The sequence below is a fragment of the Vombatus ursinus genome, unplaced genomic scaffold (assembly GCF_900497805.2).
Source record: "Vombatus ursinus unplaced genomic scaffold, bare-nosed wombat genome assembly UNPS02014832.1, whole genome shotgun sequence".
NCBI lineage: Eukaryota > Metazoa > Chordata > Mammalia > Diprotodontia > Vombatidae > Vombatus > Vombatus ursinus.
In genome coordinates, this window is record NW_020954610.1 from 38,262,550 (window position 1) to 38,287,612 (window position 25,063).

A 25,063-nucleotide genomic window follows, 5' to 3' on the forward strand; every position below is an offset into this window, starting at 1 on the left:
CTCTCTCTCTCTCTCTCTCTCTCTCTCTCTCTCTCTCTCTCTCTCTCCCTCTCTCTCTCTCTCTCTCCCTCTCCCTCTCTCCCTCCCTCCCTCTCTTGCTCTTTCCCCCTCTCTCCCTTCTCCTCCTCCTCCTCCTGCTCCTGCTCCTGCTCCTCCTGCTCCTCCTCCTCCCCTCTCTCTCCTTTCTCCCTTTCTCTCCCCTTCCCCCATGCTAGCTGTGTTGCTTGCTGACCTAGATAACTCAGATAATAAAGAAATAGAGCTATGCATGCCCTCTAAGGTCACAAGGGGAAATCATGGTGTCCAGCATATACCAATGGATCTCCAATGCCACAAAATTATTCCTGCCCACTTCAAGACAGAAGCAACTTGCTCTCTTTCCAAAAGAACAATCAGACCTCAGATATCTGTGCTATACAGTATATAAAAGTAAAATTGCTTTTGTTAAGTAAGTGACTCATGAAATACATGACAATATGCTCCGCCATTTGCACTGAATATATCATCTGTGTTGATTTCACTATATCATTGGTCAATTTAAAAGCCAAATAGGATTCCTCCTGTAGAGTTTTCTGTTAGAGAGACAGGCAGGGAGAAAGACAGAGATCCAGAGAAAGGGATTGAGAGAAGGGAAAGGAGAGAGGGGAAGAGAGAATAGGGTGGGTAGAGAGGAGAGAGGGGGGTTCTTTGAGAGACTAATACAGAGCCTGCAAGCTAATTGTCCCTTCTTTACTCAGCAATTGTATGAGAAGTTAAATAGTGCATGTGGGAAAAGCCAAACCAAAAAGTTTAGTCACAAATCCCCCAAGTTTGGGTCCCACAAGGATTGGGTCTCTCCAGAGCCCCAAAGAACCGTCTTTGTTCCATGATTAGACAAAGGATGTAGCTGGAAAGGGCTCAGTTTGTTCCCTTTCTATGTGGGACCCAGAAACTAGCCAATTTTCATACTGCTTGTGGTTTCGTTTTAAAACTTTCCCACAGGTCTATTCAAACCAACTTGGCTAAAGAAAATGTCACTCTCTGATAATCATTTAGAATCAGAGCTTCATGAAATCATCAATTTATGGTTAATTATAACTGACTGAAAAAAACAGACTTTAGTCCAGGCCTTACATGTCACTAAGTTTTTTCTGTGAATACTGTTTCTGCCAAGGTAAGGTGAAGTATGTAATTTGCAAACACACACACACCCGCCAGTGAACTAGGTGCTCTCTCCAAGGCCATAGACTCAGCTGGTTACTTGTGAAACTATCAGCATCTTTGTGTGGTTCCTTCCAGCCTGAGGAAAAAAGTCTAGTGTTCTTGTAAATTAGCTGCTTTAGCTTAGTAGAACAACACCCTTCCCATCTCTTGGAAGAAAGAGGGAAAGAAAATGTCTTCCAATCCTGCGTCGTCTGTGCTTTGTGATGAAAAAGTGTACGTTGGTCAAAAAGAATCTAGAAAATTTCCATGCAGGCCGTCGGCTGTCCATTGTTGTTGGATCTTCTGCCTCAGAAAGGGTTAATGCACCTGTGGAATTTGAGAGCTCAGCCTCCCTTCTGAGCTCAAAGCAGGTGTTACCTTCCTGTGTGCTAAGTAGCCACAGCTTAGCAGTGTAGCTGAAATGGGAGCAGCCCAGAATGTGTTCCCAAGTCATCAATAAGAACTTTTTTCCGTTTATTGAGATAATCAGAGCACCAGCCCTCACACTGTGTGTCTTTCCTCTCTCACTGGAGTGGACTTTCCTAAGAGCTGGAGAGGGAATCAGCTCTAAATAACAAATGCAAAATGGAAGGCTTCTCTGGAGACGTACACTCATGCTAGAGCAGGCCTAAGGTCTGATGCCCACTGTAAAACTAGAATTCTTAAACTCTACAGCACCATTTTTTCAGGTGAGGGTAGGGAGAGGCAGGCAGCCTAAGGAACATAATGGTGCATCTGCTTCCACAGTTGAGTGCTGTGGAAGAGGCTTATTCAATACCATTAAGGCCACTGCAGAGTTAGAGAGAAAAAACACACAAAGGAAAAACACATAAAGTCCAACAGAAAAACAGGACAGCAATGATAGCAAACATTACGAAATACTTACTATGTGCAAGGACTGGAGTGGGGAGCTTACAAAGATGAACATGGCACAGAGCCTGCGCTCAAGAATAATCTTACACTCTAGTAGTGGAGACTATATATTCAGATTTTGTTGCTAAAATAATCACCCAAGCTATCATCAAGCCTGTCCTTTTACACTGATTTCCATCTTGCTGGGATCTTGATCCTCAGTCTCTTATCAGATTTTCTTCTCCTATGTCCTTCCAAGTTACCCTTAGTATTCTACTAAGCAAAATTGCAAAGAAACCATGGGGACCCAGAGTGATAAGGTTCTGTTCAACACACATAATGCCCTGATCACCACATAAATCAACTAGAGAAAAGACCCAAAGAGCCAGATGTTATCAGTAGGGTTATCAACCTCTCCCCTACTTCCTTTGTTCAACATTATTGACTTTGTTTTATATTCTTACTAGCAATAAAATTGCTGGTCTCCCTACGTACACAAGTTATTATAATACAAAACAGAGTAAGTATATAAGGAGGTGAACAAGGTACATAACAGATTCAAAGAGGGAGTTTAACTCTCAGCTGGAAGGATGAGAGAACAATTAATAGAGAAGATGGCATTGAACCTGGGTCTTAAAAGATTAGGATTCAACAGGTGGAAATTCATGGTGAGGGAGTTCATTCCAGATATAGGGAACAGAATAAAAAAATGTATGGAAGCAGGGAAGTGTAAGATGATTTAGTAAAACCCCAAGTAGTCTAATTTAGCAGAACCTTAAAGTAGGGGAGCACAGCAAGGTGGTGCAGTAGATAGATCACTGGGTCTGGAGTCAGGAAGATCTGAGTTCAAATCTGACCTCAGACACTTACTAGCTGTGTGACCCCGGGCAAGTCACTCCAGTTTGCCTTGGTTTCTCACCTGTAAAATGAGCTGGAGAAGGAAACGGCAAACCACTCCAGTATCTTTGCCAAGAAAATCCCAAAATGGGGTCACAAAGAATTGGACCCAAGTGAAATGAGTGAACAACAACAACAACTACTACTACTAAAGTAGGGGAAGATGAGTAAAGTATAAGTTACTGTAGACTGGCAGGCAGGTTAGAACCAGGTTATGAGCATCCTTGAACATTAGGGTAAGCAATCTGATCTTTATACAGTGGGCAGTGGGAAGCCATTGAAGTTTTTGAACAGAGACTTAACATGATCATAACTGTGTGTTAGGAAGATTACTTTGGTAGCTGTGTGAGAGATGCTTGGGAAGGGAAAAGACTGATGCAAGGGAAACAAGATAGAAGAGCAACATATAGATTAAAATAGTCTAGACCAGATGTAATAATGGCCCCAACTAAGCTGGTGTCAATGGGAACTGAAATCAGGTGAATGTGATGGATATTGCAGAGATAGAATTAACAGGACTTGCCAAGTTACTGGACATGGGATAAAGGATAAAGTTGTTCAATGAATATAGCAGTCTCAACAAGGGATGATTATCATTAAGATGACATCAACATGGATCAGTTGTAGTGATAGTACCAGAGACCTGGAAAATCCAGCACAAAATGAATTGAAGTTGCAGCATTTATGCACTGAAAATATGCTGTGGAAGTAGCCTACCCAGATCATTCAGGTCTAGGGGAACCAAAATCAAAACTTTTTACAAAAAAGGGGAGGGCTCCATGAAAGAACACATCAGTAAGCACTCCTAGCTTATGTGCTAAATTATAGCCAGGATGATAAATTACCCATTGTTTGGCCCCCCTATTCAGGCCCAAAAATGGACTGTGGTCAGGGAGGAAGGGGCAGTCATGAATTATCCAGTTTAGTCAGCCTATCTTGTGCTAAGTAGCCTACTTACTGGTCAGTCCTGATGTGTGAATTCACATCTACATATGCTCAGAATAGGGCAGCAAATAGTTTTCATTGAAATCCAAATTCCACCAATATCCTTTCAAGTTGCAAGTGGAAAATGGACTGAATCCTGTTCCCCTTCTTGATGTTTAGAGCAAACCCACTGAAATGTGAAAAGCAACAACAGCTTTGGTGCTATCTATCCCAGTGACCCACACAAAGAATAGGCAGGCTGGGCTTGAGAGAAAGAGGCATAGAACCTTCGAGGACAATGAGAAAAGGAAAAGCACAGGAGCAAAACTGAGCACAGAAGGTCAGAGTCATAAGAATGTCATCCTTTAATCCTCCCAAAGTCCTTGCCCAGCCTCTTCTCCAGTTTTTTAGCCCCAGAGGAAGAGGTGGCCCTCCTCCTTGCTAAATCTAACCCTGTCCACCTGGACCCTTTCAAGTTGTTCTATTTATATAAGCATTTATATGTATTTTGGGCAATATTGATTTTTTAAAATACATGTAATATAACCCCCAGGAACAATAATCCAGTGGCAATGATGAAGTCAGATGGAGCCACAGACTGCCTCTGTGATGCTGAGCTCAACCTCACACCCCTAGGGTATATAGCTCACACAAAGTGACAGCTTAGAGGTCATATGTCCTAGATTTTCAATCTGGTAGGAATGTTGGAAATAGCTACTCCAAGTTTTTTGTTTTAATATGAGGAAACTAAGGCCCAGAGAAGTTAAATGACTTTCCCAGGGTTGTGCTGGTAAGTAGCACAATCAGGATTTGAACCCAGGTCCTCTGACAATCAGTTCATGGCTTTTCCCCACTCCCAAGTTATATTTAGACTATTTTACCAGCCTGATTGTCTGCTGGTGCTAACAACTGTGCTGTGAGTTTGATATTTGCTTTTGAATAAAACAGGAACACATACAGTCAAGCAGGCCCTGAAACTTCATAATTTACATTCCCTAAGGGACATATATGAATGGATTACTTCTGTTGTGGCCAATAATCATTATCATCATCATAGCTGAAATTTATATAGCACTTCAAGTTTTGCAAAGCACTTTACAAATATTAACTCATTCTATTCTTACAACAACCCTGGGAGGTAGGTGCTGTAATTACACCAATTTCACAAGGACCAAAGTGAGACAAATAGAGGTTAAGGGGCCCGCCCAGGGTATAGCCAGTAAGCATTTGAAGCTGGATTTGAACTCAGTACGTTCTGACTCTAGGTCCAGCACTCTACACATTGAGCCACCTACCTGCCGTCATCACAATAACAATACACATGAGTCAAATTCTCCAACCCCAGAGCCTAAAGCAATATAAACCTACAAGGCAAAACCCTTCCCCATGTTTATTCAGGGAGGAAAGACTTGATTTTTTGCTACAATAAGAATGGTCAATTAGAGGATTTCCTCCCCTGTGCAGCTTTGGGAAACTGAGTTTACAAGAGGCAGAATGACATCTGAGACAGAAAGACCTAGGTTTGAATCCTTCCTTCTGACACATACTAGCTACATGCCCTTGGGCGAGTGCTCCAAGTGACCCTCTAAGACTGTAAATTGCAGAGCAGATGCTAATCTGCATTAGTAAAGGGGTTTTCCTCACTTGGGAGGGGAGGGATTATATTTTGTTTCGATTAACAATAGTTTATACTCCCTGAACCTACACTGCAGTATGCGGCCACCTAAGAATATGCTGGAAGCTATCTGAGAATGAAATTTTACCACAATCTATCCATATACAGATAAATAAGAATTGATAATAATGATAAAAATAGGAAAAATCCATGTCCTGTCCAAACCTCCCCCAAACCCTTACCCATCCTTTCCTCTTTATCTCCAGTCTGAGTCTCATCTCTCCTTGCTAAAGTAAACATCGGCTTCACTCCTTTCATTGTCCCCTCTCTCACATACAACGTCACTCAATGCAACAATGATAACAACAAGCATTTATTAAGCATTTACTATGTTCCAGGCAAGCACTGGGAATATAATTACAAGCAGAGAGAAAAATCATCCCTGAGCTCAAGGATTCTTGCTTTCTAATAAGCAGAGAACAACATGTGAAAGGAAGCCTTTTTTGGAGGGGGAGAGACAACAAAGAAGGTACCTAGCATGAGGCATGGCAGAGCCTGGACACCCTCCTTAAATGGAGGTTCTATGAGGAGCCAGCCAACTGTCCAGGAGAGGTGGCTTCTAGTGTGTGGATTTCAGGGCTGCAATGAGCTTCCAGGATAAAGAGGTTTCCTAGGCACAATAAAGTCAAGAGTCCAGTTGGAGTATAGCCTGGGGAAGAAGGAAACATGGATATCCTGAGCAACCTCTTTATTTTTTTTCGTTCTTTTTTTTAAATTTTTAATTAACTTATTTTGAATTATCAACAATCACTTCCATAAGCTTTTGAGTTTTAAATTTTTCTCCCCCTCCCTCCCCCCCTTCCCAAGATGGCTATACACATATATTCTTATTAAACATATTTTCACATTAGTGATGTTGTAAGTAAGAATTAGAACTAATGGGAGGAATCACCAGAAAGAGGAAACAAAATACAACAGAAGAAAAAAAATAGCAAATAGTATACTTCAATCTGCATTCAAACTCTATAGTTCTTTCTTTGGATGTGGATAGCGTTTTCCATCATGAGACCTTTGGAGATGTCTTAGATCCTTGTATTGCTGAGAAGGGTTAAGTTTATCAATATTAGTCATTGCACAACATGGCTGTTACCGTGTGCAACATTCTCCTGGTTCTGCTTCCTCACTCAGCATCAGACCATACAAATCTTTCCAGGTTTTTCTGAAGTCTGCCTGCTCATTATTTCTCATAGCACAATAGTATTCCATTACATTCATATACCACAACTTGTTCAGCCATTCCCCAATTGATGGGCATCCTCTCAATTTCCAATTCTTTGCTACCACATAAACAACTGCTATAAATATTTGTGCACATGCAGGTCCTTTTTCCCATTTGTATGATCTCTCTGGGATATAGTCCTAGAAGTTGAGCACCCTCTTTAAACGAAGGTTCTGGGAATCTTCAATTAGAGGGAGAGAGGAAAGGGTAGAGGATACTTCCAATATGTGAATTTCAGGGCTGGAGTAAACTTCCAGAATGAAGGGGTTTCTGGGGCATGGTAGAGAATGCCTAGAGTACAGCCTGAAGAGGAATGAGGAATTACTCCCTTTCTAATGGCTCTTTCCTCTCAATCTACAAAAATCTCAGATTTTGACCACTAAAAGAAATTTTTTTTAAAAAAGAAACCTTTCCTTAACCCTACCACCACCCAAGCTATCATCCTTTCTCTCTTTCTCTCTTCTAAAAGAGTGTAATCTATACTCTATACTATCACTTTTTCACTACCCAAATATTATACTGAAACCTGCCTTCCATCCCAATCACTATATTGAAGTGGTTGTCTCTATGGTCATAATAATCCCTTTATCATCAAATTCAACAGCTTTTTTTTCTGTTCCGACCCTCTTTAGCTTTTCCATATATACCCTCTCTGTCCTTGGTTTCTAAGATACTATATTCTCAGGTTTTCCTCCTGCCTCTCTGACCGCTAACTACTCTGTTCTGTTTGCTAGTTTCACATATAACTTTTATAGAGCTTACTATGTGCCAAGTATTATGCTAAGCACTTTTACAAATATTATTTCATTTGATCCTTATGACAATGCAGGGAAGTAGGTGCTACTGTTATCTCCATTTTGCAGATGAGAAAGCTGAGGCAAATGGAGGTTAAATGGCTTTCCCCAGCTCACACAGCTAGGATTTGAACTTAGGTGTCTCTGATTCTAGGCTAGGTGTTCTACTCACTGGACTGCCTAGAATTCTTCATCCTTTTCTTTTACCTGGGTAATTATTTAGTTTGGACTCTCAACTAATTATGTTTCTCATTTAGAAGGATTTGCAATGTTTCCAGGTTTGATACAATCCAAACAATGTCATCTATAAATGAGTGAATCTGGAGTACCTCACCACCTATATGGAATTTCTCTTTCATTTAGATTCTGTGGCCCTCATGACCTCCCATTCTAACTACTGCAATAGCTTTCTGATTCATTTCCCTACTTCCAGTACATTCTCTGTAGAGCTACCAAAATCTTCTTTCTGCATTGTTCTAAACATATCACTCTCCTACTCAAAAATCTTCAGTGGTTCCCTAGTGCCCCTAAGATAACATATGAAATCCTCAATCCGGCATTTATAACCCTCTTTCACAAGACTCCCTTCATCTATCCAGTTTTACTTTATATTGCTCTTCTCCTTAAACTTTTTATTCTAGTCATTTAAGCATTCTCCTCCTCAAGTCCTTTGATTCAATTCATGGCTTAGGTGCCACCCTCAATATGCAGTTTTTCTTCATCTACCCCCATTACCAGCTATTAGTGCTCTCTTTTTCTTGAAATTATGTGGCAAACTTGATACTTATTTAACAGTATATATGTTGTACCTCCCAGTAAAATACAAGCTCTTTGAGGGCAAGTACTGTTTGCTTTTTTTTTTTTTTACTTTGTATTCACATGGTGCCTGACACATAGATGCTTAAGAAATGCTTGTTGATGGATTGATTTATATGCACAGGGTTTTGAACACAATCAGAACTTATAAAATTAATTGAATAGAGTGATGGTAGTAAATGTTTGGGAAGCATATATTTCCCTGCTTTATGCTTTTTTGAGTATTAATAATCAGAGAGTCATTAAACAAGGTTATTTATGTTGTTACATCTCTCAAGGAGCCTTATATTATATGGGCAAACATGTGGTAAATTTTTTGTTGAAAGTAAGCCTTTACTGTTGATCTTTACCAAGTCAATTTTTTTTGTAATCGATAAACAAGAAATGCATCAAATTCTTGTATTCTCTATACTTCTTAGTCAATTGTTAACTAAAAAAAAATGTGATTTGCTGTGGGAAATCATCTGCAAAAGTCTTCCTCTACTCTTCTCATATTTGAATCAAGAATACCCACAATATTTGCAAAACCATTCTTATAAAGTAGGAATTTGAGTCATTTGTTGTTTATGCCTTCTAGGTCACTTCTTTGGAGGGTAATAATATAATCAAAGTTCTTTTTCGTCCTTTTAGAGAACCCAAGCACCTTTAAAATTATAGCACAGATTTTTTTCACCTGCATTCAATCAGGTCTAACTGCTCTGACTTCATCTTCTTAAGGGACATTTGTATGTTCTTATCTAAAACATCAAATACTGAGATTTTTGAGACCAAATGATGAGAAGAGATTGCCATAGAGACACAAATCTGTTCCATTTCATATCTCTGTCATTCACCTTCCAGTTTTGTCTATAAATGTTCTCAGGTGCTACTCCACAATGTTTTTAAAATGAGTTCTAAACTGGGATTTAGTGTGAGTTTACTGATGTATTCAGAATAGTATTCATTAAATCAACAAATGTCAATTTGCCAATCAAAATCTTTGCATTTTACCAGGGGTTTTCCAGAATAAATTTTTAGAAGAAAATAAAAGAATGGATCTCTAATGGGATTTCATACACTCATTGCACACATCCAGTCAAATACAAAAATTGAGGTGGGATGGTCCCAGTATGGTGAGTCAACTGGTGGTGAAAATAAATGACTATAGAAATTCTAGAAAATCTGTTTGATTTTATTTCTGCTTGTTTCCTCCTTCTAATTTGTAATTTATAAGTGTTTTCAGGATGATCTGGCTTAGTTAGGTCTCAAGTCAAACTTTCAGTAAACTCAGTGTAATCTCCCTTAATAACAACTTATATTCAAATAGTGCTTTATGATTAAAAAATCTTGTTCCTATACATTAGCTTGCTTTATTCTCACAATAAATCCTGCAAGTATAGTTATCTTCATTTTAAAGAAAAGGAAATTAAGTCTTAGAGTTGTTAAGTATATTTTCCATGGTCACATGGATAGTAAGAGGTAGTGGTAAGACTCTAATCTAGGTTTTCTAACTCCAAAGCCAATGTTATTTCCATAATACTAACCCACCTCTCACCAAAGGAGGTATAATTTGTCTGTGAAGCCACACCCAAGAATAATATAATAATGATTATTATTTATCTCTTAATAGATGATCAGACAATTTCCTATGTGTAAGGAACAAAGTGCTATGAGACATGACTTTTACCCTGGTGATTACAACCTAATAGGAGAAGTGACATATAGAGTGTAAGCCAGCCTGACAGGGCTGCTGACTTTGGGTAGCTAGAGAGAAGTTGTAATAAAAGGCAATCTTCAGGGCCAGCTACCTCCTGGCCTTCTCACTGGTAGCAAAGGCTGGCCTGGCACATAGTAAGAAGCACTTAATAAGTGCTTTTTCTATCATTCTGAGGTTCTTTCCATCTTCAAGTCCATGAAACATTATTTTCTCAGTGTCTGCATGCTCCCTCTAACAACAGAGATCAACAATCCCTCCGCGTCTTCAGTAGATGGTCATGAATTGCTATGACTGAAAAATGTCATCTGGTAGCCAAACTTCTTCTTGATGAGCATGTCCATACTTGGGTAAGAGGATCCTTGGATCATGTGCCCAGGACTGACCTTAAAGCCATTCCAATTTAGTGGGACTGGCTAGAGCTTGTACCCTTTCTCACACAGACAACAGGTATCTCAAAATGACACTGAGGCATCAGAGGACATTAGTGGAAGTATTCTCCGTTACTAGTGAAAATTGAGAGCTGCTTAGAGAAAAAATAGCAAGTATCCAGTGACTACTCTAAAAAGGCTTGCCACTAATTCTTCCCCAATCCAAGACCTTTAGGCAAGGAGCCCTCAGGAAGCTGCATCAGTATAAAGAGAAGAAGAATCAACACTTGCATTGACTTGCCTAGAAAGACTTGTGTCAGAATGAAACAGGTGAAAAGAGTTATCTAAATCTGATTCATCCATAGTTTAAGCCTCAGGAGCTGTGTTAATGACATTCTAAATCCTCAGTGACAGATTGTATGGCTTTTCAAAAGGAGTTGGAGAAATCCTCTTTGTCTCGTTATCACTTCAAGCTGGATTTTTAGCAGAAAATCCTTTCTTTTAAAAAAATTGGGATAAATGTAGTCAGATACTAGGCTAAGCTTTTGATTCCTTTGCGTGTGATATGGAATAGGCATTTGAGACATTTTCTCAGACAGGAGAGAAAAAAGATCTTCAAGATTGTCATTTTTCACCCTATATTTTAAGGATGATACAGATTATATCACTCATTGGGCAATATTTAGTTTTTAATATCCTTTCATCTCATCTTTAAAGTTAAGTCAGACTATAAGTATTTAACCCACTGGACACAAGAGTCTACATTATGTGTTTATTAATATAAATCTCATTTTACTTCTATAGCCAGAATTTTGGTCTTAACGAGTAGTCTAACTTTATTCCAAAATAAGTCCAAAGCTATTTTTGTCAATGGGAACAGAAAGCAAAATAAGAATCTAAGTGTCTGCCCAATCTTCATGTGCATTTTTTTTGCACTCAAAAATATCCTCTATACAGTGTATAAGCACACAGCCCAGGGCCCACAAGAACTCTCAGCTCTCAAGGAATGGCCCAACACCAAGTCATTTTCTGTCTTTGCCTCTATGCTCTGACCTGGAGATACTCTCAGAAAATCTTCTAACATACTCATGCTACAGTGCATCTCAGTTTTCCCAAATGTGGGTGATAGGAATTCCTAGCTCCTATATAAGCACTGAAGATAGTATGTGCAAGTCAAGCATGGGACAGCCTTTATTTCCCCCCAACAGAAAATGCAGTAGATACAAAGGACCCACAGGAACCTACAATACACTATCACATAATGCATTCAGATAGCCCATTATCTCCCCCAGAAGTGAAATGAACTTGAGACTGCTCTCAGGGAAACCTTTTGACATGCTGGTAAGTCCATCTTCCCCACAGAGCCATACACAATTCTTCCAAAACCCATAATACCACCCATTGGTTGATATTCTCTCCAGAAGGTTAGCATACTTTTAAGGGTATTAAACAAGGCATAGCACCCCCATTGTATCAGCACTGGATATACTAGCTTTGCTATATAGTAGGATAATACATAGGAACTATGTAGATGGTCTTATTCATTCCCCAAAAAGTACTCTGTATAAAGAAATCCTCTCTCTCTCTAGGAGGTCTGAATCCTGAACTCTTGAGCCTGGGACCTCTCAAACTTGGGAACCATGGAACTTGTAATTACATATGAGGCAATCTTCCAAAGCTGCCATTGCCCAAGAATTCTCCCAGGGAATTTAAAATTTTTTTTCCTCTGCAAAGAAGTTTGGGATTCATAAACACTGCCTATGAACTACTCTCTTACAACAATTGGGTACATCCATTTGTTTCTTCTATGTGCCTTTCTAGTCAAGTCAATAAGCATTTATTAAGCATCTACTACTTGACAGGCACTATACTAAATGCTAAGGATGCAAAGAAAGGCAAAAGACAGTACCTGCCCTCAAGGAATTCACAGTCTAATGGGGTGAAAACACAAAAACAACTATGAACAAACAAGATCTATAAAGAATAAATTGGAGATAATCAATGAGAGAAGGCAGTAGCATTAAGGGGAACTGGGAAAAGCTTCTTGTAGAAGATAATGTTTTAACTGGGACTTGAAGGAAGCCAGGGAAGTCGGGAGATGAATATGAAGAGGGAAAGAATTCTAGGCATAGGGAACAGTCACTAAAAAAAATGCTTAGGGGCAGCTAGGTGGCGCAGTGGATAAAGCACTGGCCCTGAAGTCAGGAGGACCTGAGTTCAAATCTGACCTCAGACTAAACACTTGACACTTACTTACTAGCTGTGTGACCCTGGGCAAGTCACTTAACCCCATTTGCCTAATAAAAAAAACCAAAAATTTTTTAAAATGCCTAGAGTTGGGAGATGGAATATCTTGTGCAAGGAAAAGCAAAGATCCCAGAATGCATGGAGGGGAGTAAGGTATAGGAAGACTGGAAAGGCAGGAAGAAATAAGATTGTTAGGAGATTTAAAAGGCAAACAGAGATTTCACATTTGATTCTAGAGGTAATAGAGAGCCACTGGAGTTTATTAAATAGGTGGGTAACATGGTCAGACCTATGCTCTAGGAGATCAATTTGAGTAAGGAGTCAAAGACAAGACAAGGGTGCAAGCCTATGTGGCTAGGAGAATGGTATCCTTGATAGTAATAGGAAAGTTGGGAATAGTAGAGGTCTTGAGGGGAAAGAAGAGTTTGGTTTTCAATATGCTGACTTTAAAATATCTGTGGGACATCATGAGAAAGTTAAAGATGTACAACTATAGGTCAAGAGAGAGATTAGGGCTGGATCTGGGAATCATTAGCATAGAGACAATTACTGAATCCATGGGAGCTAATGAAATCACCAAGTGAAATTAGTACAGAGGGAGAAGAGAAGAGGGTCATGGACAGAACCTTGGTGGACACCATAGTTAGTAGCTACAATCTGATCAAAGATATAGCAAAGGAGACTGAGGAGTGGGCAGACAGATAGGATGACCAGGAGAGGTCAGTACCACAAAAACAAAGAGATAAAAGAGTTTCAAGGAGAAGAGGCTGATCAATAGTGCCAAAAGCTGCAAAGAGGTAAAGAAGAATAAGGACTGAGTAAAGAGCATTGGACCTGGTATTAACAAATCACTGGCAACTTTAAAGAGAACAATTTCAGTTGAATGATGAAGTCGGAAGCCAAACGATAGAGAGTTGAGAAGGAAATGAGAGGAAGAGAAGTGAAAGCACTGATTGAAGCCAGCCTCAATGGGAGTTAAATGACTTCTAAGGTCCCTTCCACCTGTAAATCTAAGATCCTATGATGAGAAATACTACAAAATACATTTAACCTCATTGAGTTTCAATTTTCTCATTTGTAAAATTCAAGGGGTAGCAGGGAAAGTTGGACTAGGTCAGACCTGGGGTCTCTGAATTAGATAGATAACTACTTCAGAATATTTGGTTTCCTTTGTAATTTTATGGATTTTATTGTATGCATTTAAGAACTTTATTCTGAGAAAGGGGCCATAGGCTTCACCAGACTGCCAAAAAAGTTGAGAACTCCTGCACTAGATAAATCCTAAGGTTCATTTCAGCTCTAACATTCTCCAACTCTATATTGGCATGCTCACATGCAGAGGGGTTCACTGCCAAGGTGAGTTATCTAGTCAGAAGATCAAGCCATTATCAGACCGCCATTCCACTTTCTTAAAGGATCTCACAGATCTTCAAGGCTGAATAACAAGACTGCAAGGCAAGCAGTAGGCAGGACACAATGCTTAGATGGTGGAGGTTGAAGAACCCCACAGGACTTCTATGATAAAGAGTCCTGTGGTCTGAAATGAGGCTAACCCTGTAAACCTCTGGGCAGCATGGTATAGGTAGCGGGGAAAGGTGTGGGTCAAACCCTTTACAAACCAAGAGGAGTGAAAAAGGATGGTGAAAATTAGTTTAAGTGGGTGGGAATGAATGTCTTAGAAAAGTAAAGATTCCAAAGAAATGAGAGAGCATTTATATTACCCAAGGCTGATCCTCATTTGCAGAGGACAAGAGAAGGATGTAGAAGCCTAAACTAGAGTAGAAGGAAGATATGCCAGCACTCTTGCTGAAGTCCAGGCACAATTATCTTCTCTTGGCAAGGATCAGTGTCTTTTATTTCCTCTCTCTTATTCTCAAAAAACCCTTTCAGGGATGGGAGATGAAATGCCATGTACAGGGGAGAACCAGCAGTTCAATTTGACTAGAACAAAGTATATGAAGGGGAATAAGGAACTATGGAATGAGACTGGAAAGCCATGTGGGAGCCAGATTGTGGAGAGCTTTAAATGATAAACTGAATATTTTATCTTTGAACTGAAAACTGAATATTTTATCTTAGAGGCATTTAGGAGCCACAGAAGATTTTTTTTGAATAGGTGAGTGATATGATCAGTTCTGTGGTTTAGGAACATCAATTTGGTCATTGTGTGGAGGATGGATTAGAGGAGGGAAAAACTAAAAGCAGAGAAACCAATTAGAAAGCTATTATAATCGTCCATGTGAGAAATGATGGCTGCCACAACTAGGATAGAGTCTGTGTGCAGAGAGAGAACAGGATGGATGTAAGACAGACTACAGAAGTCAAATCGACAAGGTTTGGGAAGCTCTTGAGGATAAATTCTCAAGACACAAAGAAATTATTGTGATGAGGAAAAAGAAGAGTTATCTAAATAAGTTAATGTGGATGCGCAGGAAGCTCATCAATAAATTGGAAATTTTAAATGATACTGACAAAATATGGAAACAAAACAAAGTATTGGCAGATGAATAAAAGAGCATGACATGATTCTGTGAAACTAACCTCAGGAACACTAAAATTCAGAATTAACTTACAGGTCATTTTATAAAAACAAGATGAGGGAACTGTGGTTAGATAGCAGGTGTCTCAAAAAGATACAAGGAGTTCTGGTGGACTGCAAGATACATAAGCAATGTGATATGCCTGCCAAAAAGGTCAATACCATATTAAGCTGAATTAAGAGAAGCATAATGCCCAGAACCAGAGAGGTGATTTTGGGGGGCACGGGGTTGAGAGAGGTTCCAGATATCTGATATCACTGATGGAGGGAGCTTTCAGTAAAGAAAACTCCCTCTACCAATGCAGATCAGCAACTGTTCTGTACCGTCTTGGTCACCATCTCCAAGTCAACAACCTGGCATTGCTCTATTTAGCACATCCAACACCTTGCTTCACATCGATTATAATCACAGCATGCTTCCTGTCACAGAGACATCCCAAGAATAAGAAGGTTGTGTATCTACAGGTGTAACTTGTTTTTGCTCGGATGGGTATTTTCCCTGCTGCTGTTAAGAATGTTTCCTGCTTTGAGTATGGTACTCTCTGTACCCTAACGGATCCTGTGTTTCTTAAGATTGTGTGAGTTTTTTTAATGATTAATTTGTATTGCTAGTGTAGTTATTATTCACTTCATTTATGGGTAACACCTACACCTTGCGGAGCTAAGTAAGCAATTTGACACGTGTGCTTTGGGGCATGAAACAAGGCAAAGAATATGAAAACTACTTTGCCTAGGCTTAAATTCCATTCTGCTCTCTGACCAAGCCCAGAGGTCACCTCAGTGATCATTAACTGAGCACTCGTAGTCAACTAGATGCTGCCACAGCAATCATGGGACTCAACATTGCCCATGGCTAATGAGCTCACCCAATCCAACCACCCTACAGAATTGCAGCTGGACGATACAAGGGACATGTTCATTGTGGGCAAGATTTACACCACCCATAACAATTCTCAGGAATGAAAACTGCCTATGCAAATAATTGTAGATCTTATGCATCACTGGCTTTTCATTTTGAAAATGAGTTTCTCTCACACTCTGGATGCTGTGCTTCTGTCGATGCATCCTAAGATAAAAGTAGCTTTCTTCATGTCCTATGATTGACTGACATCAACTTTGCAGTCCACTAAAATCTCCAGATTATTCTCACAGGAACTGCTGCTTAACTTTGTTCTTGACCTTACTCTTGACAGGAGGCAGGGTGGCAGAATGAGAAAAGTACTTAGAGACAGAAGGCTTGGCTTTGAGTCCCAGTTCTAACATATACTACCTGTATAATACTAAGGAAATAATTTAACTTCTCTGAGGAGTCTTCATCTATAAAATGGGGAACTCCCTACCTCAAAGGGTTGCTGGAGTAAAAGCACTTTGTAAATTTTGTAAAAAAAAACAAAAAACAAAAAACTGCATAGTAGTGGTAATAGTGGTGGCGGTGGTAGGTTGTGGTGGTAGTAGTAGTAGTAAGCATTTATAAAGTGCTTTAAGGTTTGCAAAATGCTTTACAAATTTTATCTCACTTTATCCTCATGACAACCTTGGGAGAGAGGTTTTTTAACAGATGAGGAAGCTAATGGAGATTTAAATGATTTAAAGTCTACACAGCCTATATAGCTTGTAAGTATCAGAGACCAAATTTGAACTCCATCTTCCTGTGAAATAATTATCAGTAACTCAACAAAAGGAGCCAATTCATTGTTCCAAAGCACACCTGGAAGAGATACCTCATGGAAGCCCAGAATTCATTTGGCAGTATTTAATCACTTTTTTGCCCAGCACCAGGTATCCCAGAGCCCTGAGACCCAATTACCTTAATCAATGAGCCAGGGCAAACTAGAAAAAAAAAAACCTTATCGAGTCTCATCAAAATGCTAAAGTTCCAAATTCTATCTCAAACTCTGGGTCAGAGTGACCACAAATTCTGTTTCAGTTGAGTACTGACAAGCAAGCATACTTCACCAATCTACCTCCCATTTTACTGGCTTCCCAATCACCATCTTTCTGGCTTAGGTGAAGGTGGCCTGGCCATCCTATTGCTTCCACATCCTCATGCCTTTTACTCCCCAACTTCCCACCCAATTTGGTAAACTCATCACCTCATCCATTCCATAGCATGCTTTGGAATTGTCCTATTGTCATCAAATTCCCCTACGCCCTTAAATTTTTCAAACAATATTCCTTTCTTTTTCTCACAATGATCAAAACCTGGTCTCTCCTGAGGACACCACATTCCTTAAAGCTTCCTTGAGACATAAATGGCCATTCCTCCTCCACATCTTCCTACAATTGCGTCTGGTTGTCAGCAAGGATAATAGCACATCTTCCCTCTGTCTTGTTTAAGCTTTTACAACCTTCCCTTGTCCTCCCCAACTCATAACTCTCCTTCACTTAAATCCAATTCACTTGCAAGTCATGACATCATCTTTCTGATGTCATGGTTCTCTTTGAGAATGAAAGACAAACCACACACACACAGCTCCTAGGGAAAGGAAGAAGGGAAAGTATACTTACTCTTCACTCCACACAGCATCCACACCATTCCTCTACTAGTGGAGGAATCTACACACATTCCATCTTCTAGTGATCTTTCCATTTCTGAGATTAATTGATTCCACTTGTACCTCCATCCTTGTTTCTGCTATTTACTGACCTCCAAGTTATTCTGCCTTTTTTTTCCAAAGACTATCCCATCAGCTTCTATCAGGCTCAAGGACTGGACTCACTCTGAGAGCCCATCTCACAACTCAACCATATGATTCTTCAACCAACTCAATTCCAATGAGCACATTCCCCACTCCATGTCATCCACAGACTAACATAAGCATACCTGAAACATCATCATCATCTTTCAAAATTGCACCACCTCCAAGATCAAGAACTTATGTATTTCTCTCCACAACTACAACCCACTGTCCTTCTACCATTCCCTCCCTCTCATTCACCAATCAGGGATGGGAACCTGCAGCCTCATGGCCACATATGACTCTCTAGGTCCTCAAATTCGGCCCTTTGATTGAATCCAAACTTCACAGAACAAATCCCCTGTAAAACTTGGCCTGGAGGCCACATGTTCCCCACCCCTAACTTAGACCTTCATCATTCTTATGACCTTTAGACCCTTGATCCATCCCAATTGCTCAAGGACATCTCCCTCAAACTGATTCCACTTGTCTCCATAGACATCTTTGACTACATAGTCTGCTACTTTGGAATTTCACTACTGCCTAGAATCCCTTGCTTCTCTGACATTATCCCATTCCCAAAATGTAAATCCTGCTCTAGGAAACTCATCATCCTGCAAGATCTGATTGGAGGACAGAGCCATGAACTCCAAAACCTCCATTTGATGAAGGAGTTCAGCTCAGAACATCTCATTTCTCACCTGGCTACCCTACTTGGGGGCTTCTCCTACCTTCTCCAATATGCCCCATAAAGTTCATCATTGGGAAAACCTCATCAACCTTCGAGATCCCATCAGCCTTGGGATTCCACCTCATCACTGCCCTCTGCCTCTGATTAGCTGGTAGAGCCATGAATTCTAAAACTTCCATCTAAAGGGGGAACTCAGATCAGAACATCTCCTCATTTCTCACCTCATTACTGTGGAACTTCTCGGACTTTTTCACCATCTCTTCCCCCACCTTCAGGTATCTTACCAAGTGCTTCCTTTTGTGCATTGTCTTCCCCCTCCCCCAATTAGATTATAAACTCCTTGAGGGCTGAGATTTTCTTTTCTTTTGAATTTGAATCCCCAACTTTTAGCACCTGCCTGGCACATAGTAGGTGCTTAATAAATGTTTATTGACTGACCGCCTGACTGAATTCTCACTCTGAGTAACCCCCACTTCTGACTTCTCCTCTCAAGCTAAAAAGGTAGGTGTTATTGTAGAAAATCATGAAATTTAACTGATTTTACCCACTACAAATTAATGGTATAGAACCTCACAAGGGTTCTTGTGCTGCTCAACAACCTATATGTATTATAGATAGAGTTTCCTCATTTGGAAGTTCCCTATGCCAATGAAATCACACATCTGGAGTTTATCTCTATCCTACCATGTGCTAAGTTGTGAAAATACCTTGAAAAAAACAAAAACAATTCATGCCCTCAAAGAGCTTAGTTAATGGGTGAGACAACATATATGTAAACTGGTACATACAAGATAAGAAGAGAGTAGATGAACATCCCTCAGTTTCCTCATCTATAAAATGGAGATAAAATATTCATTGTACCTACCTCACAGGGTTGTTGTGAGAATCAAATGAGATAAGTCTATAAGGTTTTTCTTAAATCTTAAAGCACTAGATACATATCAGTTTTCCAATGAGGTTAGACTTTGTTCATGATGCCCAGAAAAGCATATACACTCTCTCTGCTTTAAAACACATCACCTCTAATTCTTCCTACTGATGAAAATCCCTTCCCTCAATCAACTGGGCCTCCAAGTATCTCCCAAGGTGTTGCATTCCTTTTCCCATGCTCCCTACCAATACAAGAATGGCAAATCATTTCCTACCAACACAGAGGGTGCTCCTTACAGCAATTAACAATGACTGACTCATTAACTGGTGATCAATGGTGACTGGCTCCTTGCCAATAGCTGACCTGTTTTCATCTCCATGGTGCATTTTTTTAAAGTAACTTGACAAATCAGAGGGAGGGTAAATTAAATTACCTCCATGATCTCTCCCAATCCAAAGATTCTGTGCATCCCTGATAAGTCAACTAGAAAGGTCCTCCAGAAACCTTCACTGAGGTTTCAGAGACTAACAGGAAAGTTGTTCTTTGAAAATATAACCCTTCTGGAATTGGCCAATATACTACGTAAGTGGACTTCCTACAGAGAGGCAACCACCCAGATGATTCACAGAGGGTTTTCTTGTTCTTGTTGGTTGGGGTTTTTTATTGTTATTTTTATGTCTGGGGGCTAAATGATCATTAATTATTGATAAAGGAGCTATGGCACTAAGAACTATACTCTCTCACTTCTTGCCTGTTTTACTTCCTCCAGCTCCCTGTGGACAAAACGAAACCCGAGAGGATGGCAAAATAATCCAGTTGCCTCCCTGCAAAACAGGAGCCTGGATTGTGCCAGCCATCATGGCCTGTTACCTCTTAGTGGCAAATATCCTGCTGGTCAACCTTCTTATTGCTGTCTTTAAGTAAGTCGCAAGTTGGCATTTGGGGATTTGAATTCAGTGCAAGAGTGGGAGAAAAAAAAAACCGTAATAAAACACTACTGTACCTGGGGGAAAGGAGGTTAATTAGGACGTGTGAAGGTGAAGCTCACCTGGGTTATTGCCACTAGGGGGAAGGAAACAAGCCCTAGCATACCTAGTGGTTGCCACACTCCTGAAGGACTGGCTGCTGCTGGAAAGCCAAAAGCCCGGAAAACAGTGACAAGGAGAAAGAAGTTCACCTTCAGAGGGTACTGTTGTAGCTCTTTAAATTTTGTCACCTTAGGGCAAAGCCACAGTCATCTTGGCCTAGGTAAACCTCTTAAAAAGAAAAACAGTCCTTAACAGAACAGCGGATCTCACTGTTTTCTATTTGCTCCTTTTTCAGCAACACATTTTTCGAAGTTAAATCTATATCCAATCAAGTATGGAAGTTTCAGAGGTATCAGCTGATCATGACATTTCATGAAAGACCCGTCCTGCCACCACCCCTAATTATTTTCAGCCACATGACCATGATATTCCAGCATCTTTGCTGTCGATGGCGGAAACATGAGAGTGACCCAGATGAAAGAGACTACGGTTTAAGTAAGTTTTGAGTACCTGACTCAGTACACTCCAAATCAGAAATGTTATGCAAGAAAATATGCTTATCTTGCTTTTTCCATTGGTTTGCCAAAGGCTCCACATGGCTCTGGAGTTCCTTGGGGTTTGGCACTTGGAAAGTAGTAGTGAAGCCATAAAAGGATTGAATTACATGCCCTTGACCTCTCACTCCTACTGGCAGAAAATATAACCAACAGGTCTCAGGAGATGAACCCCAAAACCTTCCACACTCATTCTAGCCACGGACTCCTCTCTGTATTAGTAGCCTCTAAAGCTTAAGGCCTTATGGTAGAGTGGGGAGAACGCTGGACTTGGAGTCAGAAAGACTCAAATCCTACACCAGACACTTACTAACTGTGCGACTCTTGGCAAATCAATTAACCTCTCTGGGCTTCAGTTTCTTATCCAAAAAAGGAGGGGGTCAGAGTACAGATTCTAAGGTATCTTTCAGCTCTAAATCTATGATCCCATGACCTACACCAAACCAACTATCCTTTAAAATCTGTCATTTTCAACCAGTTCTCTGTCCTGGTAATCCCCAGTTTCATTAACAGATAAGAATCAGAAGTTTGAGAAAGGGATAAAGAAGTTGCTACAAGGTTCCCAATTTCCATATGAAATTCTAATTCTGACAAATGAAAGCTGATTTTTAAAATGTTAAGCCCTTCTTCTTCTAGGTGTGAACTAACACAGTCAAAGTCAGGGACAGATTGAGTATTTATGAATGGGTCAGATCCCTCACCAGGAAATGCCCTAAGGATGACAGGGCACACTCAGGATCCTAGAGCAATTTACAACTTGGTTCAATTCATTTAGTATTTATTTCTTAAACACCTACTGTGTGCAAGGCACATAAGTGCTAGGTGTCAATAAGAAAAAGAAAAAAGTCCTTCAACTCCCTCCTGTTGGAGGGAGAGTCATGTACAGTTACAACTGAGTCCCACATGTCCAGATAGCTCAGCAACAGGATTAATTGCCAAGTCTAGGTCCATTTCACCTCCATACTATTTCTCACATCCACCATTTGCTCTCCAACCTCACCCTACCCATGCTATGTCAGGCTCACATCAAATCTTGCCTGGATTATTGTAATATCCTCCTAATTTGCCTCCCTAAATCCAATCCTCTTCTCCTTCCAGTCCATTGTTGACACATACCTGACAAATTGATATTCCTAAACCACAGACCTGACCATGTTATTTCCCTACTCAAAAGGCTGTATGTCTCCCTCTTGCCTCTAAGATAAAATAAAAACACCTATGTTTAGCATTTAAAATTCTTCACAATGTGTTTCCAAACTACCTTTCCAGGCTAATTACACATTAGTCCTTCTAATGCATTTTATGTTTGAGCTAAATTGGCCTACTTTTTTTTCTGCCAGACATAATGTTCCATCTCTTGTCTCTGTATCTTAGACTAGGCTATTCCCTCTTTGTAGAATATTTTCCCTTCTCCCCTCCACCTCTTAGAGCCCCTTTCTCCCTTCAAGACCCAGCTCAAATACCACCTCCTACAAAAAGTTCTTTCCTAATCCTTTCCCCCCATTTGGCATTTACTTTATAAATGTCTTGTATTTATTTATCGTGAACATGCTTCTCCCAAGTAGAATATAAGCTATATGAGGACAGGGACTCTTCTGTTCCTGTCTTTATCTTTGTTTCCCTAGCATAGTGCCTATATGCAATTGGCAAAAAATTATTAGATAAATGTATTATTGTCTTTTAGACTGAATTGATACAGGATACAGAAATCTAGATAGCAGATTTGCATTCCAGGCTTCATATCCACCCAAAAGGGCCAGGATAAACCAAATAGCTAGGTGAGTGAAGCCATTTATCTAAGCTTGTCTAATATGTTGGTCTTGATATTGTTATACACAAATGGGTCCCAGACATCAGTAGCATATAGGAAATGAGAAGAATTGGCAAATGTTGATAGGAGAAATTAAGTGCCATGGACAGATCAGGATGGATACAGAAGAAGAGCCCTGGGTTGTCTCTGCATGCCATATATCAGAAAGGCTAAAAGGACCCTTTAAGGATCAATCTCATGGCACAGTGGATAGAGTGCTGGGCTTGAAGTCAGGAGACATCTTCCTGAGTTCCAATCTGGCCTCAGATGCTTACTAGCTGTGTGACCCTGGGCAAGTCACTTAACCCTTTTGCCTCAGTTTTCTCATCTATAAAATGATCTACGGAAGGAAATGGCAAATCACTGTAGTATCTTTGCTAAGAAAATCCCAAATGGGGTCATGAAGAATCAGACATAACTGAAACAACTTAACAACAACAGGACACTCACTGCTGGTTCCCTCAAATGCCAAGTCCTCATAGCTTCTCAATGAAAGGCAAACGACACAAAAATTATTTACATTATAAAGTCTGACTCCTGCCTTTTTGTTTTGGTTTGAGGCATTTCTTTTTTTAATCTGGAAAAATAACACTAGGCAAAGCCAAGGAAGGAAACAGTTGTTGACTAACCTTTGTTTTCTTTCTGTGGTTAAGGTTCCAGTAAAGTAAGTGCATTTTCTTTGGAGTGTATTGTCTTTATCATGAAATCATACAACTCATTCATGAGAAGAGAAATTATTTTGAACTACTGTGATGGGGGGAGGGGGTGTCCCCCTGTCCCTTTTCACTCTCTTCTTTCATCTAGCACATCATGCAATTCCTTCAATGCAATCTTCCCCTTCTCACAAAATTCTTCTTCGACAAAGGATTTTCTTAGGAAGGAGGGAGGGAGCTCCATTTTTCCCTGGCTGTGGATTTGGTTTTCCCATTCCCTGAACAAGTTTTTTATTAGCTACTCAGAGAAAGCCAGGCAAAGGTCATGACTTCAAACCATCGAGTCCAAACACACAAAGGGCAGCTGGATATGGAAGGGAACTAGAGGCAGCATGACAGATGGCCCTAGAACTTGCAAGACCTAGGTCCCTCCTCTGCCACATACTGGCTGTAGGATCCTGGGTTACATTTGACTGCCCAAGGCTCTCAGTAAGCTGCAGAGAAGATTTTCTTATGGAAAGTTCCCTTATATCAGTGAAATCACAGGTCACATCACTATCCCTGGAAGTAGCATATAACAGTGGACCACCACCATTCTACCCTACCAAGCCTAACCCTTTTACCACCCCCAGCTTGCTCCCTCCTCCCCATTCCAAATACATGAAGAAATTTACGCAAGATTACACTGGGTTACTCTGGTGTTGCATGAAGTCAAAAGGGACTTAAACAAATCACCTCATTCTATTTTGAAGCCTCCCCCTTTTCTGAGGCTGGCTGTAATTCTTAGCTATTAGTAGGGTAATTCTTAATTACAGCCAATCCCAAAGTTGAGGCCAGATGTCCTTAGATGGATTTCAGATCTAAAAGATAAGCAAATGGGCAGAGAAATTGGCCTGAAACAGCCTATTTGAAAGAATGAAATTTGTTTGAAGTTCAGTCAAGAATCCAGACCAGTGTACACAACCCATTTAATATTTTGGTGAATGAGACAATATCTCTGGGAGAGAAGCAAATTTTCTACTCTGACTAATCTCTCTTGTTGCTTTCACAGAACTTTTCATAACAGATGATGAGCTCAAGAAAGTCCATGACTTTGAGGAGCAGTGCATAGAGGAATATTTTAGAGAAAAGGATGACAGATTTAATTCTTCTAATGATGAAAGGATACGAGTGACATCAGAAAGGTATCTGCTACATATTTTCATTTACACCATGAAATACTTCTTTGGGTTATGACTGTTCCCTCAACGGTAACAAAGACAACCAGGAAGAGTCAACATTTGGGTGTTTGCTGGTATCGCTAATGCTTATTAATTAGGCAATGAACAAACATATGCAATAAATTCTTGTTCTTAGTAATTATTGTTCTTATATTATTATTCATCATTAATTGCTTTAATATTAATTATTGTTCATAATAAATATTAATCTCTAGACTTCTAAATGAAATCGAAGGATCATAGACAAATCAGAAGGGACCTCAGAGGCCATCTAGACTCAGGAAGACTAGTTGTCCCAAAAGTCATACAGATCACAAGAAACAAATACCATTCTTATGTTGTCTTGTGT

At 40.0% G+C, this 25,063-nt stretch overlaps 1 protein-coding gene across 1 annotated transcript in view; it reads left to right on the forward strand.

The window, feature by feature from the left end:
• TRPM3 (transient receptor potential cation channel subfamily M member 3) overlaps positions 1-25,063 on the forward strand; it is a 696,557-nt gene that overhangs the window by 660,750 nt on the left and 10,744 nt on the right. Inside the window, 3 exon segments of the mRNA XM_027839430.1 lie at positions 20,219-20,369; positions 20,773-20,972; positions 24,546-24,678. Of these exon segments, the coding sequence (XP_027695231.1) occupies positions 20,219-20,369; positions 20,773-20,972; positions 24,546-24,678 (484 nt within the window).